The sequence below is a fragment of the Pempheris klunzingeri genome, chromosome 6, assembly GCF_042242105.1.
Source record: "Pempheris klunzingeri isolate RE-2024b chromosome 6, fPemKlu1.hap1, whole genome shotgun sequence".
Lineage (NCBI taxonomy): Eukaryota > Metazoa > Chordata > Actinopteri > Acropomatiformes > Pempheridae > Pempheris > Pempheris klunzingeri.
This window is the reverse complement of record NC_092017.1, coordinates 15,153,303-15,171,235: the sequence shown is the minus strand read 5'-3', so window position 1 is coordinate 15,171,235 and position 17,933 is coordinate 15,153,303. Positions and strand designations below refer to the sequence as shown.

The 17,933-nt window shown below is 42.4% G+C and overlaps 2 protein-coding genes across 2 annotated transcripts; both read left to right on the top strand.

Annotated features, from left to right (window-relative positions):
• Positions 1 to 223: 223 nt before the first annotated feature.
• hnrnpm (heterogeneous nuclear ribonucleoprotein M) lies at positions 224 to 7,504 on the top strand. The gene is made up of 16 exons (XM_070831907.1): positions 224 to 429; positions 1,288 to 1,469; positions 3,110 to 3,162; positions 3,885 to 3,892; positions 4,090 to 4,183; positions 4,274 to 4,519; positions 4,700 to 4,853; positions 4,970 to 5,019; positions 5,105 to 5,165; positions 5,262 to 5,378; positions 5,467 to 5,541; positions 5,827 to 5,895; positions 5,993 to 6,094; positions 6,235 to 6,821; positions 6,914 to 6,965; positions 7,055 to 7,504. Exons 1-16 carry the CDS (start codon positions 296 to 298, stop codon positions 7,216 to 7,218), a joined length of 2,148 nt encoding a protein of 715 aa, XP_070688008.1. The 5' UTR covers positions 224 to 295; the 3' UTR covers positions 7,219 to 7,504.
• Positions 7,505 to 7,822: 318 nt separating this feature from the next.
• Positions 7,823 to 16,322, top strand: timm44 (translocase of inner mitochondrial membrane 44 homolog (yeast)). The gene is made up of 13 exons (XM_070831999.1): positions 7,823 to 7,852; positions 8,202 to 8,306; positions 9,089 to 9,283; positions 9,385 to 9,465; positions 9,588 to 9,737; positions 10,210 to 10,346; positions 10,823 to 10,908; positions 12,252 to 12,344; positions 12,526 to 12,650; positions 12,938 to 12,988; positions 13,175 to 13,264; positions 13,645 to 13,755; positions 14,643 to 16,322. Exons 1-13 carry the CDS (start codon positions 7,823 to 7,825, stop codon positions 14,760 to 14,762), a joined length of 1,374 nt encoding a protein of 457 aa, XP_070688100.1. The 3' UTR covers positions 14,763 to 16,322.
• The last annotated feature ends 1,611 nt before the right edge of the window (positions 16,323 to 17,933 follow it).

Sequence of the window (17,933 nt, the reverse complement as noted above, 5' to 3'; positions counted from 1 at the left end):
ATTACATTTAATGCAATGTTTTAGTATGTTCATTCCGGGCACTTTTATTATGAAAATCCATTAATAACTTACTGTGAAAGTCTACACCGGATGTGAGAGCAGGCTTCCGTGGTTTTAAATTCCCAGCAGGCCTTGCTCACACTCACTCTGCTCTCTCCGCCATCTTTCGTAAGCTGTTGCAGCAGAGCTCGGCTACCCGCACGACCAGCGCCAACTACAGAACTCCTCAATATCAACCAAGATTATCTGCGTTGATACAGTTTTATTTTATTAAGACACTAAACTGCGCAAGAAGATGTCCAGTGAGCAGGCTGAAAATACTACCGAGAAAGCAGCCCAGCTGCAGCAGCAGCCGTCGCCGTCGCCGCCGCAGCAGCAGCAGCCGCAGCTTCAGCAGCAGCCGCCTCAACAGCCGCTGCAGCAGCAGGGGTGAGTCCATTCATCAAGGGTCCTTTGTTGGAGATTACTAGCTGGGTTAGCTAGCTAGCTAGCCGGGATGTTTCTGATCCACGGGGATGTCGCAACTCGACGAATCTTTAATGAAAAATGTTCCCAAAGTTGCAATCGTATTATGCAACTGTACAGTAATCCCACAATGGCTCTAATTTTCGTTTTAAGCGCTTTTATTCAGCGTCACGGTCGAGTGGTATGTGTTTGGGCCCCGTCTATTTACTGGAGAATCCATCCATTTTACGTAACAGTAACTAACGTTAGCAGTTCATGTAGCGTTAGCTGCTTGTTATTGGTAAATAGATTAGAGAGTTTCTTTTATAATTTTAGTTGTTTTCGATTTATTATGTAGACGCTGAGTTAATATCACTTGATTGTTGACTCCATTATGTACTACAGGCCTAAAGAGCGGCCTCGCCATGTGGCTCGAGTTTAATCGTCTGGATAGCAAACACTGGCAGACTATTGAACCACTGCAACTGCATGTAGCCTATTTGTCTGTTTATTAGTTGCAAAACAAACCGTACTGCTTTACACTTGAAATAAAATGCGGGGGTTTTTTTTTGGAGCACATTTAAGTAAAAACGTATGCGACCTGATCTGGGGGTGGGGATAATGGCCGGACACAAGTGAAGTCAAAATGGTGCAGCCCGCGCTTTATTTTAGAACTTGATTTAATGAATAACTTTACACTTTGCACAGTAATTGTATACTTATATCTCACATATTCCCCCTTTCTGCACATTTAGCTTTGAATTTCCCCTGTAAGAATCCAGCCATGTTTAACTTTGTATATTTCCAGACCCGTTTAACCCTCTGTTACCTGATCTCTTACAGAGAAATTAATGGGAAAGCTAAGCATGAGCCCAATTCAAGCAGGAAGGAGAGGCCCCAGAAGAGAGGTGGAGGTGGGCGCTACGAACCCTATGGAAACGTGAACAAAAGATACCGTGTCTTTGTCAGCAACATCCCCTATGATGTGAAATGGCAAGCCCTGAAAGACCTGATGAAAGAAAAAGGTAAGGTGTTTGGATATGGGATTGACTCAGTCACCCTTTGGACATGACAGAAAGCATCCAGGGGTCATTTTGTTTGACCACTGCAGCTTTGAAGGGCATTTGGGAATGGTTGCAGGGACTTAAGTTGTACAATGTTGCTTGAGTCTTTGTGGGAGTTACTTGGAACAAAGGCTTTGGATGAGGTCCCTCTTATTTGTCTGTCAACTGAGTTGCTGCAGACTTGAACAAGTGCTGTGAACTTGGATGTTAGACTGAACATTTTATTCTCCATTGAGATTACTAAAATCTTTTGTGGGTTTTGTGAAGTGGAAGTTGTACATGTGTAAACTGGTCCACTAATGTGAAAATCCAATGGCTTGGGATCATGAGTGGCATAATAAGATGCTTTTCTCTAAGAAACACATGAAAAAATTATCGTATGTAACTCTAATATAATGCTTCTTGCCCCGAACTTAGGAAGTGGTCGCTTTCAGTTGCAGCATGTATTTAATGGTAAAACCCTGAGCTCACATGATTTGTAAATAAGTCCAAATTTTGGAGATTTGATAAAAGAAATAATTTGATGCAGCAACTTTTCAGCAGCGTTCCACCCTAAGGTCTCTCTTAAATGTAATATGGATTTACATGTGACTTCACTCATGTGAAAGTACCTGTAGTTATGGGGTACTGGAAAGTGAGAGATGTATCACAAGTATTGCCCAGAACTGGCATTTACTTGAAGATAAAGAAAGCATGTGTTAAGAAGGGTACAATCCTTTCTCAAAAGGAGTGCCTGGTGTTCGTTATATGACAACTGACTGTGGAGTTAAATTGCATTTTCTTTTTTAGGTGTCTCCTTGACAAGCAAAAGTTTTCTCAGCAGATCTCCATGTTGTGCCAAACACAGCTGTGCGTTGGGGAGTTCTTTGGGGTACAGGTCTACAAAATGAAGCAACTTCTTATGCACTGTCCTTGCCTCTAGAGGTTTGGTCACTGATGTCCATTTGTTGAACAGACACGTGATCTGAAATGACGGCGTGGCTGTGGTCGACACTGAATCAAAATTCTGATATTGTGCGTTTCAGGAACAGGTCCATTTTGATAACATGTTTGCAGTTAGAGAAGTTTCTTTCCCCTGAGAGCTTGCCGTTAAGATTATGGTTAGTTTTCTAGCTGCAAGTTTCCTCTTAGGCTCAGCTGATGGGCGAATGTAGTGATGCATTAGCCTGAGGTGTACAATGGCAACATTTTACCAAGTATGCACAGGTTTGCAATGAAATGGGCTGAGGCATTGAATGGGTTTTGCCTACTTGAAATTATTTGGTCAATTATCTTAGAAGGTGGTGTTCACGGCATTATCTCCAAACAGGAAGGCTGATGGCCATTTCAACAGTTGTTGTCCTCAGTCTTTTGCTTTTGGTGCTTCGAGGGACTTCCAACAAGGACAGGCTAAGAAGCTTTTATTTTTTGAAAGACCCAAGCTTGCTTTTTGTAGACCTGTACCATATTGTGCTGCTGCTGAGGCGCTGGGGGATGGCTCAGGACTGGCAGTCTGAGCTCACTGTCATCGGCCGTCCTACTTGTGTTTCTGCTCTAAACCCCCATTGTTCTCTCGGCTTCTCTCCCCTTGGTGTGTGTCGTCTCTGGAATCTGATTTGTAGTGGGTGAGGTAACGTACGTGGAACACTTAATGGACGCAGAAGGCAAATCGAGGGTAAGTGCAAATACATACAAATAAAACATGAATAATTCTAGACAAACCTGTGTTTGTCAGCTTTGGTTTCTTTATTTTCATTGTTGGGAATTGTTCAGATTCAGAAACCTGGTGGAGTGTGTGAGATGGTGACACGCCGGAGGTGTGCTTCGTTTGGTGTCGTCTGTGGCACTGACTTGAGGTCATCCTGAGGGTTGATGCTCTTAAAATAGGACTTCAGGTTTCCTTGTAGCCAATCCTGTGGGATTGCAGTAGCTGACAATGTCCCTTTTGGTTGGTGGATTTGCTCCTCATGAACTAAAGGGGTTTAGTCTGCAAGAGGTTGTTACAAGGCTGTTAGATGGTGGTTAAATATAATCATTTCGTAGAACTGCTTCACTGGAAAGTTACCTCCAATATCTTAGTAGTGGGAAATACGATCTCACTGTGGATTTTCTGCCCTTTGGATGTTGGAAAAGTACTGTACTACCTACCAAATATTCACCTGCACTGTTTGAGTGACTGTGAAGAAAATGTGAGATCTTAACATTGTAATTGTATTCAGAAGCACAGAGTTGTGGCCAAGGCTGTAGAGTTGTGTGATGTTGAACTGTTTTATTGTGCATGAAATTCTCTTTTCTTAAATTGTCAACTTAAATGTCCCTTCAAATCCATTTCTCTTGCTAATTCAAATTATTCTTTACTCTTGGTGCGGCCTGTTCTGATGTCTTCAATCAACAAAGGGTTGTGCGTAAGTAGTCTCTGTCCATTTATTATAATTTCCAATTGTTTGTCAGTGCCTTTCAGATTGACAAAATGAAAATCTTAAGATCCTGTTGAAGTTAACCAAGTAGAAACATGTGGACCAGTGTCTATGTTCATTTAAAAAAAATATATGATTTTGTTTATCGATTGATCTCACTGCATCTACTGTATATTTCTCTTAAGTGTTGTTGAGTTTAGGACTGAAGAGCTAATGAAGAAAGCAGTGGAAAAGGTCAACAAGCACAACCTCAATGGACGACCCCTCAAAGTGAAAGAGGTAGACCAGAGAAACAAAGATCAGCATAGAGACCAAAGTGCCAGTTGTGGATTTTCCTGAGTCATATTTTTTCGCTCTTTGTTTTTTTAGGACCCTGATGGTGTGATTGCTCAGAGGGAAATCAACAAGGCTCAAGGTGGAGGCCCTCCCGGAGGCCATGGTGGGATGGGTGGAATGGGTGGAATGGATCGCATGAACATGGATCGCATGGGCCCTGGACCAAATGGCCCCATGGTCAACATCCCTCCTAGCCTGATGAACAACCCCAACATCCCCAATGAGATCATCCATGGTCTCCAGGCTGGCAGGATTGGCAGCACTGTCTTTGTGGCAAATGTGAGGCTTTTGACTGTTTTACCATCCAAAAAAATTTATGGAATTATTGTATTGTATTTTTACTTGATTAGATGACTTGTATTTAGCATTATTTATTAATGAAGAGCTGTTAATGGAACACTGTTAATGCTTGCATTAAAATGTTCCCACCATTTCTGAAATTGTCCGGTGTGCCCACAGCTTGACTACAAAGTGGGCTGGAAGAAGCTGAAAGAGGTATTCAGCATGGCGGGCATGGTGGTGAGGGCTGACATCCTGGAGGACAAGGATGGGAAAAGCAGAGGCATGGGCACAGTAACATTTGACATGCCCATTGAAGCTGTCCAAGCTGTCTGTATCCTTTTGAAATTGTCTGATTTTAATAACCTTTTTTACTGTCTGTAAAGAATGTTAATTCAGTAGACTCATGATTGCGAAATCTCCCTTATGTTTTCCTTAATGATTTCATAGCTATGTTCAATGGGCAGCTGTTATTCAACAGAGTCATGCACGTCAAACTGGTATGTTGCATAAACGTCACTGTACATTGGTTCACATTATGTTCGGAGAGCATACTCTGAAGGGTTTTATGTGGCTTCCTTTCAGGATGAGAAATCCCTGCCCAAAGATTTTGGACCACCCGACAGAGCTGCTGCTGCTCTTCCCCGTAAGTATACATGCACCTGTTTTATCCAGTTTATTTCTAGTCAGACATTTCCTGTAAAGATGACGCTGTAATGATGTGCCCATTTTCTCTGCCCAGGTGGCCTGAGTGGTATTGGTTTGGGCCTGGGACCTGGTGGCCAGCCGATTGATGCTACCCAACTCAACAGGGGAGGGGGAGGTGGAGGTGGTGGAATGGGCAACATGGGCCCTGGAGGTAACTAGCTCCTGTGTGTGCTTTATTGAACCCTTGTTGTAAGACACCAGTGGAATCAGTGGCTTATCATAACCTTTCTCACTCGTAGGAATGGATGGAATGGGCTTCGGCAACATGGGAGGTCGTATGGGAGGAGGAGGAGGAGGAGGAGGAGGGGGAGGAGGTACGTTTTAAAGATTCTCAAGTAGCTGGGCCAGCTACCTTATTTTCCCCAACTGCGGCATTTACCATTAAAGTAACACTCAGCACTTCATCAAACTTTATCACATTAAAAACTTTCCAACCGCTTCAAGTATAATCCCATTCATGTGCTGTAAATAACTATAAATTATTAGTTTCATATGCAAAGCTCCCAGACTCGAGTATAGCAGCATTAGATTTCCACACCGAGCCTGTCCATCTGTTTCTGGCTGTGCCCTTTGGCATCAAGACATCTTTTCTGTTCTAGGAATGGAGAACTTTGGAGGAATGAACAGCATGGAACGTTTTGGCTCTTCAGGGATGGGCAGAATGAACGGTAAGAAGTTGAGACGTGTTAAGCACTCCAAAGCAAGCGTGGAACACTTTCACGTTTTGCTCGATGTTTCTAATGGTTTCATCTCTTGCATTGTCAGAGATGGACCGTGGGATTGGTGGTGCTTTTGACAGGGAGTTTGGGCGAAATGAAATGGGAATGTCTCGCAATAATTTTGCAGACTCCTTTGAAAGAGGAATGGGTTAGTATATTCAGGATTTTGTTTGAAATTCCTCTGATAAGTACTCTCAGCCTCATCAGGTATAATGATCACTTCAGCTTAGGCAGTCAGTGTAACCTTTTCTTATTTTGCCTTTTCTTTTTGTTCGCTTGCTTTCATAGGAAACTCAATGGGTATGGACCGCATGAGCTCTGGAATGGACCGCTTGGGAGGCAGCATGGACCGCATGGGAGGAATGGAGCGCATGGGAGGAATGGAGCGGATGGACCGCGTGTCTGACCTGGACAGGATGGGTTCCGGGTTCGACCGGATGGGCTCGGGGATGGACCGGCTGGGGCCCAGTATGGACAGGCTCGGACCTGGCCTGGACCGTATGAGCTCCAGCATGGACCGCCTCGGCCCAGCTGGGTTTGACCGCTTGGGCCCATCTGGTCTGGATCGCATGGGTTCTGGCCTAGATTTTGGCTCCCCAATGGGTATGGATCGCATGGGCAACACCGGGCTTGACAGAATGGGCAGCAGCTTCGACCGCATTGGCTCCACTGGAGGACTCGATCGCTTCCCGTCTGGTGGCCTCGACCGCATGAGCTCTGGCATGGATCGGATGGGGTCTGGAGGTGTCGGTGGTCAGTTTGATCGCTCCACTGACTTGGATCGTGGATTTGGCGGCAATTCCTTTGGAGGCGCTGGAGGTCCTGGAACCGGGGGTGGCAATGTCAGAAAGGGATGCCAGATCTTTGTCAGAAATGTAAGCGTATATCTGCAGGGTAGTCACTTTATATTTAGCCAGCATCCTCTCACATGATCGTAATCATTTTTGAATGTTTTTTTGTGTTTCAGCTGCCATTTGACTTCACCTGGAAGATGCTGAAGGACACCTTTAATACATGCGGTAGGTAGTTGTTGTGTAAACACAAAATGAACAATGAATGTGTTATTCCATCAAGACCACCTCTTACATTGGTACCCTTCCCTCTGCAGGCATGGTTCAATACGCTGATATTAAAATGGAGAACGGCAAGTCCAAGGGCTGTGGCGTGGTTCGCTTCGACAACCCTGAAACTGCTGAGCGCGTCTGCCGGACGATGAACGGCTATCGGCTGAATGGAAGAGAGATTGATGTTAGGATTGATAGGAATGCATAAGTTATTCGTCTGTGTAACATCTGGCATTTATTTCATTTAGTCGCTAATGTCCAAACGCGCTGAATATGATCTCCAGCATATTCACATCATATTCATATTCACATGGTTTGTTAGATGTTTGTAACAGTGAAAACGTTATTTTAGTTAGGAATTTGTAACGGTGAATGTGTTTTAGTTCTTGCTTAAATTTTACTTTTTTAGAGACCAAACTTTTAATTTTTTTTTTCTGTCATGCTACACCTGTCATTGCCTTTGTTCTATAAGGTGTTTTGATAAATAAACCTCAATATTTGAAATTCTTTGTTGCTTTTTTTTTTGTCTTATAGCATTGCCTGTTAATATAGTCGACTCTGAGACTATAAACACGTGTACTTATGCTCAGTTAGTCTCTCCTAACATTTTCACATGTTAACGATACGGATGATGCTAGTGTAATAGAGAACGCTTTGGTGAATGCATTTATTTAAATGTCGATAGTCTTGAGTATTAATTGGAGGAGAAACACACGGGGGGGCTCTGAAACCATTGCACGAGCTCTCCCCACCCTCCCCTCGTGGATACGAAAGGTCACCACCGGAAGAAGGTCATACGTATTACATTCAAGATGGCGGCCCCCTTGTGCCAGTGTTACCAGGTGAGCGCGTTGGGACTTTTTCTGTTAAATATCAGCACATAAATAACAAAAACGAGAACTTAAAATGAACTTTTGAACTGCCATTTTTACCAGTGACTGCGAGTGTCACGACTATTGTTTCTGACCAGTGTGCTAATTTAGCATGAGCTAGCTAAGTTAGCGATTTGCTTACTGAGTCCAGCCGGTGTTAAATCTGAAGCGCATATCTTTTCTCACACTTTAGTCCGACGTTTCAGCTAATTGTTACGTGGTTTCTTGCAGTGGTGACTTATCAATGAACATGTCCAACTGCGTTTATCAGTCGCTACGTGGTCATATAAAGTTTGAGTGACTTCGTGTGTCTGTCCAGATATGTGTAAGAAGAGGCTTGGTGGCATTTCCTCCCTCTTACCTGCTGCTTCACAACAGACCCAATGTCTACAGGATACGTGGGCTCCTCGCGTGCTCCTCACAGGTACCTGGCAGGAGCTGTGCCACTGTTACATGTCACTATCTCTCAACTCCAACAAACCTCATTGCAAATGTGTGTGTAAAAACAGACTTGTAGCTGCTTCTTGTTTTCGGGCTACTTTTGTTGAAACCTCACACTCTCCATTTATTAGATATACTTAACTAAAACTAACGCAGGCTTGTAACAACAGTCGTGCAGTAAAGTCTATCACCAGGGAGCTAATAATGTTCAGTCTTTGAAACTGCTTTAGAGAGGTGTTGATTTAACTGGTCATTTTGGAAGATGTGTTTTCTTGTGCTGTTAAACTATTGCATCATGCAGAGAGGTCGTGTTGTCATTTAGCCGACCCTCACTCATCTAAACCTGTCGGTATAACGCAGTACATTTCAACAGCACCCCAAACTACTGCCTGAAATTAGACACTGAACATTATAGCCTTCGTGGACAGGTTGTATTGCAGGATTGTTGTGTCACATTCGTTTTAGCTAGGTGTTCCTAATAAACTAGCAAGTGAGCATACTTCAGGTAGAAACTTGCAAAGTTTGCAAAAAAGCAGGAACATTTTGAAATAGCAGATTCACTGTATAGGCATTAGTCTACCACACCTCACATCTGTCATTCTAAGGTGCTCTTGCTTTCTTTGCTTGTAGAGAAGCAGCTCATCCGCAGGTTCGAGTGCATTAGCAACACTATGACCATAGATTTAAGTTTAATTGAAGTGCCCCAAAGTTGGACTAATATAATTGTATATGCTGTTGCTTATTCATACCAACATGGTGCTTCAGTCACCCCCTCTGCAGGCAAGGTATTTGTCAGGGGAGAGAGGCGGTGGCAGAAAAGGCTTCCTGACGGAGTTTATGGACAACCTGAAGCAGGAGCTAAACAAGAACAAGGAAATGAAAGAAAACATAAAGAAGTTTCGGGAAGAGGCCAAAAAACTGGAGGAGTCGGACGCATTGAAACAAGCCCGAAGGAAATATGTTAGTATTTGGCCTCATGCATACAAACAGCATTTCTATCCATGCTAATATGAAAACTAATGTAAAGTTGTTTTTTAACAATGGCTCCGCCTCTTCCCCAGAAAACTATAGAGTCTGAAACAGCGAAGACCTCCGAGGTTCTCAAGAAGAAGTTGGGAAATTTGTCTGAGACAGTGAAAGAGGTACGTGTGATAGTTATTGCAATCAGATGCAGCCTCTATTTTGATGGTCGTATGATAGATATGTTATTCTAGTTGATCCATCCAGCTGTACAGGTTTTGTGTGTGCCTGTGTGTTTGGACAGGGGCTAGGAGAGGTCAGCCGTACAGAAATTGGAAAGAAAATCAAGGAGGGAATGGAGGAAGCAGCCAAAACAGCGAAGACCTCAGCAGAGACCGTTTCTAAGAGCGGAGAGAAGCTGGGGAAGACCGGTGCATTCAGGGCAATATCACAGGTATGGAGTCACTGTGCTCACTATGGTTCACATAAATTTCATTAGTCACAAAAGTTAAACTGCATTTGTTTGTTTCTGTTTCTCTCAAACAAAGTAAGGATACAGATATAGTGAAATACAAGCAAGTCAGGGCTCATTGAAATATTAGAGGTGAATCTTAAGATCTGCACTGGTGTTAATATTTTATGTACAGAGGTAAAACTGTCAACTGAAAATGAGCAGATCTTAATTTGTTATTTGTTATTCAACACACCATACTGGCACTCGTTATTGAATTACATTTCACTAAATTACCACTTTTGTGCACTGCTCACTCTTTTTGCACAAAAACAATTTGTTGTATTTGATTCATAGAAAGTGCTCAAGGTTGAATGTACCTTTTTAGAAATTAATTAGGAATAAAAACATTGAAATGATATGCCTGAATACTGGAACTTATTTTTAGTTTTTTTTGTCTACTACCTGTTCTCAGGGAATGGAGAGTGTGAAGAAGGAGATTGGTGACCTGGGTCACACTGGCCCTTATCGGCCTCCTGCCCGACTGAGGAAGAGGAGTGAGTTCTCCTCCAAAGGGGCAGGGGATGACGGGAAGGTCTTCGAAGCCGACGAGTACGTGAGTGCCCTCTGCTTTGCCCTGATACTGAGAGGATAATACCATACACATTCAGAGATAGCTAGTATCACTCATATGGTCTCACACAGTCTAATCATTCATTTAAAAAATGCAAAGAAAGAAACAGACTTAGTGGTGAAAAACTGTGAAAGCTGAGGATCACATCTGGTCAGGTGCCAAGAGACTACCCAGCTGTGTCTGAACTACTGTTAGGGAAACATAGAGGTTTACAGAGAATGTTCAATGTTTTTCAGAAACTGATGAGTGGTAATACTGTGTTTTGGAATAGGAATAACATTTCTCCCAATGCTTCCCTGACATTAAGTTTATTGTCCTTGCTGTAAATACTGCAGTGATTTCCTTTCTGGGTTATTAAGGCTAAATGTGATGGTCAGCAGGAGTGCAGCAAGTCAACAGGGACACTCATTTTTCTGTTCCAGCTGTTTAAAGTAGTACTATGTGTGTTCTTCAGGGAAGCTATGGGTGTTGTGCTCCACAAAGACTCAAAATGGTACCAGCAGTGGAAGGACTTCAAAGACAACAATGTGGTCTTCAACAGTAAGGACTAACTTACCTCTTTTTCTTTCTGGCTGTCTCTGCATCCTTTGGAGTTTACTTATAGTCTGCTTTTAATTCATGTACCAGCAATTTGATGTTTCATAGAAGTGATCTAGAGTCCAAGTCAGCTAGCATAAAATCAGAGTCTTGGTGGAACTGAGTAGAGATTAAGTTAATCAACAACGTGGGCTGAATGGAACATGATTCAGATTGCTATTGTTGGGGGTTTTACACAGCTCAGGTGAGATGAATTAATCTATAGAAAAATTGTCCAAGTGATTAAAGTCAGATAAGATGTATTTGTGTCTGGGTCTGGATGGGTTGGAACACTTTAGATCCAGGTAATAAAAGGTGTTGCTGTGGGATTACATGTAAAACGGGGCTTTAATACATTAATATCACTGTTCTGATTAAGTCGATAAGTATGCACATTAGTTAGGGAAACAATGTGAAGGGAACAATGTGAGGGAAATTATGATTAATAATGTTTGGACAGGTGAAAAAAATGCACAAAGGCGACAGATCTGCAGCTATGTAGATTAGCTGTTTCAGCATCAACACTTTTCACTTGACCCTAAACACTAGGGTTGGGCTGGGAGTACATCAGTTTGCAGTTGAGTTAAATCATAATAATTACCCTCTGTAGGTCCAGTGGAGCTTCATTCACTGATTACCTGTGCCTGCACAGCATAAAACAACCCACCTGCAGCACTCCACTGTGGGTTTTTATTGGCAGCACATGGTATATGTTCTGTTTAAAGGCTTTTTCTTGAATGCATTGGGAGAGAGAGGCACTTTCTAGATGTAAAATGCAGAGGGCTATGAAGCTCTGACACCCCACAGCATTTTGAACCCCAGTACATCGTACATTGCTTTTTGCAGGGGTAAAGGTGTCCAGTAGGAAGATTTTGCTCTATTGCCTAATTCTGCTAAATACATGTACATGTTGAGTTTGTCTGTGTGAGTGGAGCAAAGAGGTGTGAGTGTGTGTGTTTACATTTATTCATCAGGACATGTATTGGAATGAAAAAGTAATTCATCAATCACCCAGTAGAGATGCACGGCAGGCTTTTGCTGAGCCTCAGCTTTTATCCTTTTCATTCCTCACATTGTCTAACCAGCGAACCCCATGGGACTTTGCATCTTTGACAGGAAAAATGATGTCTATTCTCTGTATGAACTTACTATGCGTTTTCAAAGGATTTGCTGATCTGAGAGAATTATTTATTTATTTTTTTCCTCTTCACTTCATTTTGCATGCTTGCATGTGTGCGTACGTGTGTGTGAGAGTGAGTGTAGAGGACATAGACACTTAAAATCTGTCATTCTTACATTCACTGCAGGGTTCTTTGAGATGAAGATGAAGTATGATGAGAGCGACAATGCCCTCATCAGAGCGTCTCGTGCCGTCACAGACAAGATGACAGATCTCATAGGTGAGAAACGTCTGGTTGGATAGTCTCCATTAATCACACTGAGAGGTCTAATCGAGCTATAACAGAGAAGATAACAAAGGTTACGTGTACTTCAGAGTACGTAGACTTTCTGAAAAGTTTTTTTTGATGTATGCAGCTTAAAGATATTTCTTGGTCTGTCCGCGTGTTCCTGCGTGTTTAGGTGGGCTGTTTTCTAAGACGGAGATGTCTGAAGTCCTAACAGAGATTTTGAAGGTGGACCCATCCTTCGACAAAGATTCTTTCCTCAAGCAGTGTGAGCAAGACATCATCCCCAATGTACTGGAGGTATGTTGAACTGGAAACAACGCTGGTACCATGTTGTTTAAATACAAGTTAGGACAAACACCGCATGATGTTTCTGATTTTTATGCAACATTAAATTACAGTGGATGTAATCAGAAGTTTGTGACACTGATCAGAATCAGAAGTATTTTACTCTGAAAGTTATAATACATTTCTACAACTTGTGTACTAAAACATACGTTGACATGTGTGGTTAGGTGTTGATTTGCTCCCCTCAGATGTATACAGGAAGTTTTCTTTAAGCTGGTGTTTGCTCTGTCTCCATGCAGGCAATGATCAGAGGGGAGCTGGAGGTACTGAAGGACTGGTGTTATGAAGCGGTACGACCCCTCACTCACTGACTCTGACCTTAAAATGCTGTAACACAGACACCACTGGCTTCTTTTTTATCATTGACATGTAAAGACAGTAGTTACACTGGCCACAGTGCACATTGGAGACATTGGTCTCTTCATAAAATGCTTTGTCATCATGTTATCTTCTTTTTCTCCGTATTGGATGTGTAGACATACAGCCAGCTGGCACACCCTATTCAGCAAGCCAAGGCCATGGGACTACAGTTCCACTCTAAGATCCTTGACATCGACAATATTGATGTAAGTTACTCCAAACTACTAAGATTAACAATGATGCTGTGAGTACTGGCGCTCCACAGCACTCCAAGGTTGTTTTGCTTTGATTTGAAGAGCTTGTGGTAAGAGTGTATATGGCGGTCTGTAAGGAAGTACATTACCAAGTTGAGCAAATGTACATCTCATCAGACAAGAAACTACGAGGCAGCGTCGCTGATTTTTGAATTTTTTTGTCTGGCTGGTACTCAGACTGTGTTTCAGTCTTTATAGCAATGTTTTTCTCCATTATCCATAACTATTGTATTCTGAAATCTCTTGCCATGATAAACATTTTTAGCACTTGAATGCTTTCTAAAATCATGTTTGTTGGTTCAGTCAAAGTATACATGTATTCTCCTCTCCAGTTAGCAATGGGGAAGATGATGGACCAGGGTCCGGTCCTGATCATCACCTTCCAGGCTCAGTTAGTCATGGTGATCCGAAACACCAAAGGAGAGGTGGTCGAGGGAGACCCTGTAAGTTACACACACACAGACACACACATACACCACAAAGAAAACAATTTGCAAGAGTCTGTTAAAAGTAAAGAGCATCTTAAATCACAATGAATATAAATTATATAACATTTATGCAGCATAAAGTTATAGAAATAATACAGAGCTTCAGCTGGTATTTTGTCATAATTACACATGTAATAGAGCTTCTGATAAATGGGGCACCAACAGAATGTTATGAGAAAATGAAGCCACTTTTTATTATTTGGGAAGCATCTTTATTAATGTAGACCCATGACCTAGACTAAAGCTTTATTGATTGTAAATCGGGCGTTTTGTTCTCTCAAGGCCCATCACAGACACCAGAGATTGTTAGAGAGGTCAGGGTATCTCACTCAGTACCATGCAGCTGGCATCTGCCCAGTGCTCAGAATAAAAGACTCCTGTAAGAGGATTAATGTTGGATGTACTGTTCTTCCATGTTTTATCAGCTGAATCCAAATGTCTGGACATCAAATGACAGACTACAGCATTTACTTTCTCCTATGCCCAGCTTCTTACCATTACTCCTCATCTGGTCACAGACTTTAAATCGTTTTCCCCTTTCAAACGTTCTGGGTTTCAGAGACAAATGGGACATTTAGTTATTGACTGTGCACAGCTAACTCTAAAATAATGTGAACAATTACGCCGGGGAGCTATTGGAATAATTCTCGCTACTTCATCGTCTATAAATATTCTCAGACAAACAAATGTTTAAAACCCTACATGGCTTACATCAGGCTAACATAACCTCAGACTAGATGCTTATTTTTGGTCTAGAGTGTATCTGTCTTCCCTGTGGCACAGTGATTAAGAGGAATTGAACAGTTAAGTATAAGTGTACCCATCTGTTTTTGTCCCTCTAGGAAAAAGTACTCAGGATGATGTACGTGTGGGCTCTGTGTCGAGACCAGGAGGAGCTCAACCCAAATGCTGCCTGGAGACTACTTGACATCTCCGCCTCTAGCACCGAGCAGATCCTCTAAGACTCTTTGAGATGCACAAAACACTCTCACCGAGGGAGAGAACACACTGTACTTGAACAGGCCCTGGAGCTGGAAGAAAAGGGGTGGGGAGGAAGGCGCATGGAGATGAGAGACAGACAAGTGGGACGTGGGCTGAATCCACAACAGAAACATTATGTAGTAGGGTTGCTAAACACCAGGTGCTTCACTGTCTCTTTTTCACTACACCGACTTTCGGTTTAGTCACTGCAAGTTTTTTTTATAACCATTCCTCTGGTTCACACTAGGGGGCGGTAGAACACCAACAACTCTCATCCACTGAAATTTCTGCGGTGCCTCTGTGGCTGTCACAGTTGGTAACAGTTGTTGGCCTTTAAGACATAAATGAAGTTATTGAACACCAGGTTGGTGTCACAATATCAAAAATCTTAGATGTCTCTTCCACCTTCCTCTGTCCCATCAGTCCCTCATACTTCGTCTCTTCCTTTCTTAGATGTTGCTATCTTGGTGGTTGGTGGTGTTGTGGCCAATCAGTGCTCTCCTAGATCCTATTTTGTATGATAATTCACCAATGTAATTGTTTAACTGTGAGAATAATCTATATTTATTATGAAAAATAAAGATGACCCCTGTTTTTCACTCTAGCAGACATCTTTGAACATGCATTTCCATCAAATATTTTTTACCTTCTAACCTGCAAATGTTTAAGATTCTTTTCTGATCTGGAGGATATCATGTGGTTTCCTGTGGGGTAGTTGGTAATTATTTTTTTAAAATTAAATCCTCAAGTGGGATTTCAGTGTTTGCTGTAATATTTCCTCTGGGAAAATGCTACTTCTGAGTGAATTTCTACATTTGTATTTCCAGAGCAGAGCTAGAACACTCATTTGCTTTGAGTGAAATGTAGCTGCCTTTGTAAACCAGATTGTAGTGAATATAATCACTGCTCTTTTGGTCTTGGGGGGGGGGGGGACTAAAAGATCTTCTCTTACCCAGACCAAACTGAGTTAACAGCCAGGTGTATCTTTACCTCTGTCGTTCAGTTGTGACATTAACACTGTGTGCCATGGTACAGTTCCGTTCACTGTTTTGACCTTGAGTGTTGTCGAGGGCAATAAGTCACTGCTACATGTGTTCAATGTGCCATGTTGTCCTACACGCCAGAGCCATATGGCCTACAATCAACAACCCAAACCTCCTCACTTTGAAAAATAAAACAATGGAGGTTGGCATCTCAGATTTGTCAGATTTGTCATCACGTGTCCAGGATGATGGGAATAGTGGTCTCCTCTGCACCCTGTCTGCATGTCTTTGAAATCCCTCTGCTGGATGTATGGGCAAATATATTCCACTGCAACACCTTTAGTGTGAATAGCTCCACTGACAAGTCATTTATCATAACAAGGACAGCTGCACCTCATTACGAGTGTAACTTATATACTGATTTAATGGTGTTAATATTGTGTTGGTAACTTGTTTACTTCTGATTTGTTGCAGGCGAAGTTTATATAAGGTGAGAGAATGTAGATTGCAAACAAAGCTGCATCACATTAAGCCTTATTCTCTTGTCATCTATTGCTGCATTTTCCTTCACTGCATTTTGCCTGTTTCCCATCTGTACGATGTCACCACCTCAATTAAAATGTCTGGATTGCAATCACCCTGATAACTCTTTCTTTGTACACTTGTTTTGGTCTATTTTAAAATCTTATGACTTTCGTTCTAAAAAAAGCCAGTGAAATCTGTCACTCACAGGCCTGGATCCCACTGGGAAGTCTCTGCCTCATTCAGGACGTGTGCTTCACTTACAATGTGTCTGAGATGCTCTTGGTACAGGGTGCAGATAAGAGGGTGCGATCACACCACAGTAGCTGTTCATCGTCCGTGGCAGCTGTCGGACGGCTCAGTACAGATGGTGGGATGCAGAGCAGCATGCAGTGGTGCATTAATTTGGACTGGCCTGCTCTCCCACAGCAGGATTGATTGCAGCGGCCTTGGGTGAGAAGGTAGGGGGCGGCTTACAAACAAGCTTGCATGTTGTGTGCTGCTGCATGTGTGCTGTACTGTATGTCTGTCTGTACACATGGACCAGCAGCTCCACTGTTACAGGGCTGTCCGGGATGATGGATCCTCTCTGTCGCTGAGCTGTGCTGAGGTTGCGTCTCCTCATCCTAGTGCTCATCGCTCAGGATGCACTCCCGCAACTCACACACACACACACTTTTCAACACAGGTATTCAGAGGAGCCACCCTAGAGAATTCACTACTAGGGAATTTGGTCAGCTGTATCATTTCAGTCACCTACTGACCAAGAGAGGATCTTACTCATGCTGTTTGTGAGTTTGCACCACAAGCCTTTTTCATTGATTTGAGTTTAGATTTACATACCTCGCTAGCAGTGTGATAATCAGCTTGCAGGGTCTTAATGCAGTAATCCATCATAGTAAATATTCACCCTCCACTAGCTTTTGTTAAAGTTACAGTATATTGTTCCTGTTTGGTGCAGTAGCTGAGCTGAACAGTGTTTCTTACATACATTTATTTACATAATACATAAGATGCTGGATGCTTCAAGTCATTGCACATGGATATATTGTCAGAAAATGAAACATGTAACTACACCTGGATATTGTAAAAAGAATAATCATTTTGGTATTTTCTTGCCTCTAAGGCGGTGCTACTTAATGCTCAAGTAGATGTTGGTGCACCTAAGACACTTGACTGCCATACGAAAAAGTTAATCAAAATATTTCAAGCAAACAGGGCTACAACATAATGAAAGTGTCATGGATTGGTGTCATGAACTGCCACCATAAACTGAAAGTGGATGTCTGGAAGGCAGGGAATCACTGTAACTGTAAAGTCCTGGATTAGAGAATGGTTGGAGGAAATGTGAAGTGTATTTTGATGAGGTTAAATATAAAGAATAAACAAACAAGTATGGTCCTTTAAACTGCACCTTCCTAAAGAGAAGCTAGATTTAAACCAAACCGCAACCTTAAAACTAATTCTAATGGCCAGCCTCAGCTAAATGTATCTATAAACATACTCCTGTTCCAGCAATAAAACAACCCCAGAAACAACAACCACTTACATACTGTCCACTTACATATGTCCTCAGAGCAAAGAAGGTAATCATGTAGCCATGCAGCCCAAACCGGGGGGCTACTCTCACATCTCACATGAACTTGT